The sequence below is a fragment of the Camelina sativa genome, chromosome 18 (genome assembly GCF_000633955.1).
Source record: "Camelina sativa cultivar DH55 chromosome 18, Cs, whole genome shotgun sequence".
NCBI classification, from domain to species: Eukaryota; Viridiplantae; Streptophyta; class Magnoliopsida; order Brassicales; family Brassicaceae; genus Camelina; species Camelina sativa.
The window spans coordinates 441,004-448,831 of record NC_025702.1 but is presented as its reverse complement, the minus strand read 5'-3'; the positions used below and the strand labels follow the sequence as shown (position 1 = coordinate 448,831).

The 7,828-nt window shown below is 41.3% G+C and overlaps 1 protein-coding gene across 1 annotated transcript in view; it reads right to left on the bottom strand.

Annotated features, from left to right (window-relative positions):
• The window catches only part of LOC104760150 (E3 ubiquitin-protein ligase RBBP6-like), a gene marked incomplete in the record, with an annotated part of 6,350 nt that continues 1,102 nt past the window's right edge, over positions 2,581-7,828 (bottom strand). Inside the window, 15 exon segments of the mRNA XM_019240493.1 lie at positions 2,581-3,406; positions 3,856-3,946; positions 4,033-4,152; positions 4,246-4,567; positions 4,678-4,716; positions 4,870-5,172; positions 5,255-5,419; positions 5,527-5,678; positions 5,769-5,925; positions 6,019-6,075; positions 6,214-6,290; positions 6,379-6,545; positions 6,648-6,729; positions 6,921-7,017; positions 7,713-7,828. Of these exon segments, the coding sequence (XP_019096038.1) occupies positions 2,735-3,406; positions 3,856-3,946; positions 4,033-4,152; positions 4,246-4,567; positions 4,678-4,716; positions 4,870-5,172; positions 5,255-5,419; positions 5,527-5,678; positions 5,769-5,925; positions 6,019-6,075; positions 6,214-6,290; positions 6,379-6,545; positions 6,648-6,729; positions 6,921-7,017; positions 7,713-7,828 (2,617 nt within the window).

Sequence of the window (7,828 nt, the reverse complement as noted above, 5' to 3'; positions counted from 1 at the left end):
CTGCCACCACGGCCTTGGCCGTAGTGTCTTTCTCTGTGGACGTAGTTGGTCTCATGGGGCACTTTGGGCTCCTTAGGCTCCATTGTAGTTTTCTTTCCCAAATCAACCTTATTTGCTTCCGGTAATGGGGCTGTACCGGGAGGTCTCATAGCACTGTTCATCAGCAGCAACTCATCATTCTGCTCAGCTAGCAGTAAACATTCAATGAGTGCCCCATAATCGGCAAAGCCTTGATGCCGATACTGTTGCTGAAGAACTCTATTGTTAGGGCTGAAAGTAGACAAAGTCTTTTCTATCAGTTCCCTTTCAGTCACCTCTTTTTCACATAACCTAAGGAGTGAGACAATCCTAAAAAGCTCAGAGTTATACTCCTCCACGGATTTGTAATCCTGGATCCTTAGGTTCTTCCAATCAAACTCGGCCTTTGGAAGGAGCACCGTCTTTTGGTGCCCGTAACGGCGTTTAAGCTGTGTCCAAAGGGCGAGTGGATTGTCTATGAAGAGGTACTGGCTCTTGAGACTCTCCGCAATGTGATGGTGCATATTTTGGAGACACTTGTTCTTTTTCTTGTCAGTGCTCTCAACTTCCTCATCAATGCAACCAGCAAGGCCGTTTGACCTTAGGTGTATTTCGGTGTCTTTCACCCATTCCAAGTAGTTCTTTCCAGAAGCTTGCAAGATGGGATAGTCTAGGCTTTTGAGGTTTGCCATCTGAATATAATATAGACAACCGATAGTTAGCATGCAATATTTGAGATCGAATCATGCAACAAATATTTATTCAGGTCATGCGGTATTTGAGACCGAAACATGCCTTAGGCCATGCGGTATTTGAGACCGAAACATGCCTTGGGCCATGCGGTATTTGAGACCGAAACATGTCCTTGCCTATTATAGATTTCGTATGGTTTAAATTCATGCATGCAAAGACAACAAAATCAAATATGTATGCATGCAACAGTTTCCTTATTTCTAGATAGGATTTCCTTTTTCTTAAATTTCTTTTTAGTCTAGGATTTAGTAAATATTGTTTTTAGGGTGTTTTAGATAATTACTATAACCGATTAGGAACTGATCCTAATCATAGTTTTAATTTCCGATTTCAAAAGTTTTAGTTTTAGAAAATTAACAATCTTACTAAAAGCTTAATCGGATTCACCCTTAATACAAGTTTATCAAATTCGGTTTTGAGTTTTAACAATCCTAGAACATGATTCATGCAGCCGAAATTTACATGAACAATTTATGCTTGAATAGGTCCTATCTTTATACACGAACCGATTTCAATATGATGCATGAATGATCCGGTTTTTAATATCCTAGAACATGTTTAAACAACAAAATATTTCTAGGTTCTTATGCATCACAACAAGCACCAAACAACCAAATTTAATCCATAATATAATTGGTTTTAATTCTCAAGGAATCTAACAACCTAAACACCAACCGATTTTAAGTTTTAGGTTTTAGAGATCTTAAACTTTGTTGGTTGTGTACTTGTTTGTTTTAGGGTTCTGTATGTTTAAGTCCAAATTCGGATCATAAGGTTTTAAGGGGGTTCGGCCATATTTTACCTTTCACCGATCTGGATCTGACTGGATATGGACCGGGAGCTAACAGACCTCGGTTTTAACTCTCTCTCGCACACGGACCACGAACAAGACCACGAACTGGATCACGAACAGAACCACGAACTGATCACGAACAGAACCACGAACTGGATCACGAACAGAACCACGAACTGGATCACGAACAGAACCGTGAACTGCTTCCGCGGACAGAACAACGAACAGCTTCCGCGGACAGAACAACGAACAGCTTCCGCGGACAGAACAACGAACAGCTTCCGCAGACAGAACAACGAACAGCTTCCGCGGATCACGAACAGCGAACAGCTTCCGCGGATCACGAACAGCGAACAGCTTCCCACGAACCGCTCCTTTGTACTTCTCTCGTCCGGAATCACGAACCACGAACACACGAACTCACCCCCGAACACGGACCACGAACTTTGGTCAAGCTGTCGATAGAAGCTTTATCACGAGCTTAAGGTATGCTCGTGAACAAGGAGATCTTCGGACAGAAAGGTGTTTGATCTCGGATGGAAGCAAGAACGAAGATGGTTTAGGGTTTGTGAAAGAGAGAAGAAGATCGGCGGCTGCCTTAGGGTTTTAGGGTTTGGGAAGCGGCGGCTGTTTTTAGGTTTTAGGGTTAGAGGCTATCGTGCTGATAACATGTTGTAAACTAGAGAATTTAGGGAGCGAAATCTCTTAGTCTTATTGATGAATGTCGAGGTTACAAGTATATATAATAGAAGTACAAAGGCTAAAGCCCATAAAGTAATCAAGTACATAACATAGGCCATGGGCCGTAAAGTAATGGCCGATGGGCCGTACATACGCGGACCGGTATATGGGCCGAATGGCCATGTCCTAACGGACTGTGAGCAGGCCGGTCTATAGAGTCCACAAGTGTTTTACAACACTGATCCTTTAATTCGTCGTCATTGATATCATTAGATTAAAAGATAATCAATAAATCAAGAACAATTGCAAAATCGAATTCCATTACAAAAAAAAAAAAAAAAATTAAAAAAGCATTTGATGACATAAAAAAAGGGCTCTCTGACTTGTTCATTACAACCACAATAAAAAAATTCTCTTTTTTTTTTTTTTCCCGATTATACAGAAAAACAAAGAAATAAAATGAGGAAAAAAAAACAAGGATTTGAAAAATCAAGCTCGAGATCTCTCTCGGTCTCCCTTGCCACGCTTGGAGTATCGGTGTTTATCTTCACTGACATCAGCAACCACCACCGGTGGTGATCGCTCGTACCTTGATGGCTTCCTCTTGAAATGCCTGTCTTCGTCGCTCGACTCATAATCCGCTACTTCTATTTCCTCCCGACTGCTGCTGTGTCGGTGAACCGATGTTCCCACGGCGACGGCTGCAGGCGGAGAAGACGATGATACTTTTCTTCTTTTACCGGAAGATGTTTCTTCCTCCGGAAAGCTTATACGAGCGAACACGCTTGACTTGTGACTATTATCAATCATCTCTGCTTTAGCCGCTGCTGCAGCAGCTGGTGGCTCCGATGAACGAGGTTCCGATCTCTTGCGGTGGTGATGCTGGCTGCGTTCCGAATCACCACGGTGGTGACGGTGGTCCCTGCTTCTTTCTTCTTCGCGACGGTCGCGAGTGCGGTCTTGTTCACGGTCTAGGTCTTGGTGACGAGAAGACCTTTCACGGTCGCGTTGCCGATCTCTTTCTTCGGGATAACGATCGGAATTTCTCTTGGAATCGCGCGACGGAGATAAGTTTTTACGCGGTGGCGGATGCTCTGGGGATTGTCTCTCCGGTCTTCTCCGACGGTCGTAGTCGTGACTCGGTGGCGGAGGTGCTTGCCTCTGTAAAAACATTCGTTTAAACCCCAATTAAAATTACAAAATAATATCAATGTAATAAGATTCGGGCCTTAAAAAGTCAAGTAATTGGGCTCTATAGCCCAATGACCACTAGCCTTGCGAATCTAATAAGGCCTACTTTAAAAGATTCTTTCAATTTTTTCTGCCATCGGCCATACTAATTGTTTTTTATTTTTAAGTTCAGATTGCAAAATTCTCTATAGATTCTATAAACCCAAATTTTAATATATTTTTTCAGAAAATTATATTTGTGAAAATAAATAAACATATCATTATTTACTGAAAATAATTCCCTAGTTTTTTTTTTTTTTTGAGAAGTGTGTTTTGTGTGGTTGATGAGCAAAATAAAGAGGGCAAAGCACTAGTAAACACAGATAAGAAGAGAAGAGGGAGAGAGAAAGATAAAGATGAGACCACAAAAGGAGACATACAGATTTATTAGGGTTGATGGATGATGCAGAGGCTGAAGTCCCATTGTTCATCATCATTCTGCTATTCTCTCCTTCCCTAAACATCTTCCCGCTGTTTCACAATCATACATACACAACTCACGTTTAGCTTTTAGTATCTTAATTAATGTCTACTAAAATAGAGTTAGTATTTTTTACCCTTCAGTTCGTCTCTCGTTTTCACGTTTTCTTAGCATCTCAGCTTTTCGGGCTTCCGCTTCATCTCTGCCCATCATGGCACGTTGGAGATTCATGCGGTTTCCCATTTCCGCTAGGTCCCTGCACATGCACACAAAGTTCCCTCATGAGACTATAATTGAGACAGCTTTTATTGCTCTTCTTTGATAGAACATTCAGTGAGTGTTGGTTTACCTGTGAGGTGGTGGTATATTAGGGAACCCAAATCCTTGTGCAATGAACGGATCTGGATGCATCATATTCATACCCCCACCAAATCCCATGTCCATTGGGTTTAATCCGTAACCCATAAATGGATGCATTGCGCCTGGAAAAGGGCCTCCAAACCCATTGAAGCCGGGGTGGTGGAAGCCATTGAAGCCTGGTTGAACACCGTTGAAGCCTGGTTGTACACCGTTGAAGCCAGGTTGCATGCCATTGAAGTACTGTGGACCTGGTCCCATTGGCATCATATAGTCGGGGCCTGCTAAATCTGGCACAGGATTCCATTGCATATCTGCAACAAATCACAAAAACAAAAAATCATCTTTTAGGCCTCCCTTTCAATTCACATAGACTTTGAAAATGACAATAAATGACCTTCAGCATGGGAAAGAAAGCTTTTACCATTCCCAGGCACTCTGGCTTTCTTTTTCTTCTTTTTTCCTGTACAAAGACAAAAAGAACGTCTTACATTGATGAACAGCAACTAGAGTGTGGTCCAGGTTGATTAATCTCAAAACGGAAGATCTGAGTTGGACTATCAGACTATCATTCGCAAAGTCCAGCGCAGCTAATATTAGGACATCTATCTTTTACCTGGCTCTCCAGTAGCAACCTGCTGCTGCACTTCTTCCTTGGGGGCTTGCGTATTCAACTTTGAAACTGTTGCTTCTTTCACAATCACGGACCCTTGAGTGCTTTCACATGCATCAACTGGCTTTTCCACTTTAACTTCTGCAGATGCCCGAGGGGCACTTGTGATCTCTGCAACTTCCATTGGCGGCTTTATGGTTGAAGCATCGTTATTGTTACTAAGTACTGGTTTCTTCTCACCTTTAGATGCAACGGACGTAGTAGGAGATAGAGCCTTGGGAGGTGGACAGCGTGCAGACTCCAAATCTATATTATGTCCATGATGATTCAGTAGTGAGGACTAATCAAACGAAGTACAAAAACACATGAATGTAAGATAATGACAGACCTGGGATATGGCCAACGCTGCCGGCGTTCTCAGTGCTATCATTTCCAGCTTCCAAAATACGATTTATGGTATCCCTGAGGGTCTTGTTTGGTAGAAGATCGTCAGCAAGTACATCAGTTGCTCCACAAACACACCTCGACTTTGAAATAATGTGATCTCTGATACCTGAATTGCATATAAATTGAAGTGAAAATAGATGCATATGTAGAACTGACTGGCAACGGTCAACAAAAGGTTTTTGTGGAATAGCAGAATGCACTAGAAGAACTTACACTTGTCACAGAAGCTCTGGTAACAACATTTGCTTGTAAGCGCAGCATCTCTCATCACTTCTTTGCATAATGGGCATTTTAGCTCAGGCGGAAGTTCTCCTACAGAGCGTGTTGTTGATGGCAACCCCTCCATTTCCTTCTCAAAAGCATCCCTGAATTTGTTATAATCATTAGAATTATGATCAGTATGAGCGAAGAAGTATCCAATAGCAACATTCCCAAACTGATTCAGCACAACGTACTCATTTGGTTTAAGAACTGCAACTGCGCCACTTGGCAAGGAATAAGAACCATCTGGGGTCGCCATCAACATGGACTTGGGGATACCAGTAGGTGGTTTAACTCTCTTAACATCATAGTTAGGGTCACCATTTGTGGGGCAATGCTGAATAAAATGTCCTGAGGTAGTAAACAAAATGCTCTTAACACTTTTTATCTATGATATTTAAATACGTAAAAGCGAGAGAAATATAATGATTCTCAAAGACATACCAGGGACATTGCAACGATGGCACACATATCCTGGAGGTGGCGTTTTCCTTTCCATTCCTATCGAAGTCAACAAACCAAACTAAGTATCTTACAACTGGATGCAAATAAAACAAATTATAAAATCTTTTCACACAAGTTAATGAAGACATTCCAGAATTCAAACAAAACCAAAGAAGAAAAGAAAGTATAAATTACCAAAACCACGTCCATTCATTCTTCCAGTCATACCCCTTCCGTAACCTCTCCCAGCACCAAAAGTATCTGGACCTTGTCTGTTACATTGAATAAAATTAAGAGGGCTGTTAAACCTTCTCACAAATTCAACAGTTCTACCTCCACCATTTCTGGAAAATTGCTTACCGTTGCCAGTCAAGTGCTGAAGTATCAATCAGCGCCTGAATTTTGCTTTCTTCATCTACTTTCTCGTCTGCTGGTGCAAGATCAGGACATGGATTAATATGCTGAGCATCTTGGGCATCAGGAATGGAATATAAATCAGTCCCAAACTCGTCCCACTCATCTTCAGGCTAAGAGGTGAACAAAGATGAAAATCAGTACTTTTGTAGTTCGAAAATTAGGTGCAGTCAATGCCATCATAAGCTGAGAAATGATCATTATAATCAACTTACATATTTAGCTGCAGATGAATCGGCAACAGGTATATTGTTGGTTTCAGCCTGAACGTTTTCCACTTTATTTTCGATTCTAGGCCTGCAAAGTAAAGATATTTTGCATGAGGATCTCAATGTTTCTTAATAAATCCGATAGTCTAAAATAACTAATTTATGTTGAGCTTAAGATGTAGCAGTAAGATGCAGTTTTTAAAAATATTTTGGCGAGTCAAGATAAACAGCTAAAATAAGTAGACCAAGAAAATAGAAACTAAAGATCTGAGAAAGTACTCTTGTGTAGTAATAACAGTGATGCGAGGGCGTCCAGGAACACGACGAATAAGGACCGATGTATTCTTTGGGATTAACATTGCTTCATCCAGATACTCTGAAAATTCAAAAGAGAGAACATGTAAAGGCCACTGAGTACAAGCAATGTTGGCGAGACGCAGGATACCAAAGCTTCCCAAGAAATTCTAGAATCCAGATTCCAACAAACTCTTTCATATTAATAGTTAACCAACCAAGACAAATCTACCCTAGCATATTATTATCGTAAATTTAAAAGTTAGCATAGAGAATGTAATTAAGTTGATTGTCTCATAGCTGCAAGCATATAGCCAACTACTACCAAAAGCAACCAAAAGAAAACACTTGATTTGGTAACAGACCATATAAGAATCTGGCAATAAACAACACCAAGTTCACGCAGCAAACTAACATCTGACATATAGATCAGGAAGAGACAGTTATTGACGTAGCAAACTAACTATCAAAGAGAGAGAGAGAGAGAGAGAGAGAGAGAGAGAGAGAGAGAGAGAGAGAGAGAGAGAGAGAGAGAGAGAGAGAGAGAGAGAGAGAGAGAGAGAGAGAGAGAGAGAGAGAGAGAGAGAGAGAGAGAGAGAGAGAGAGAGAGAGAGAGAGAGAGAGAGAGAGAGAGAGAGAGAGAGAGAGAGAGAGAGAGAGAGAGAGAGAGAGAGAGAGAGAGAGAGAGAGAGAGAGAGAGAGAGAGAGAGAGAGAGAGAGAGAGAGAGAGAGAGAGAGAGAGAGAGAGAGAGAGAAATGTGACAAAGGAATACAAACCTTCGTTAGTTTGGGCATTGGAGACGACAATATCAAGGTCTTTACCAGTGCCCAAATGCTTAGTTTCGAAAATTTTGTCTTTGAGAATACCGACTGATATAAAAGGACCATCCATG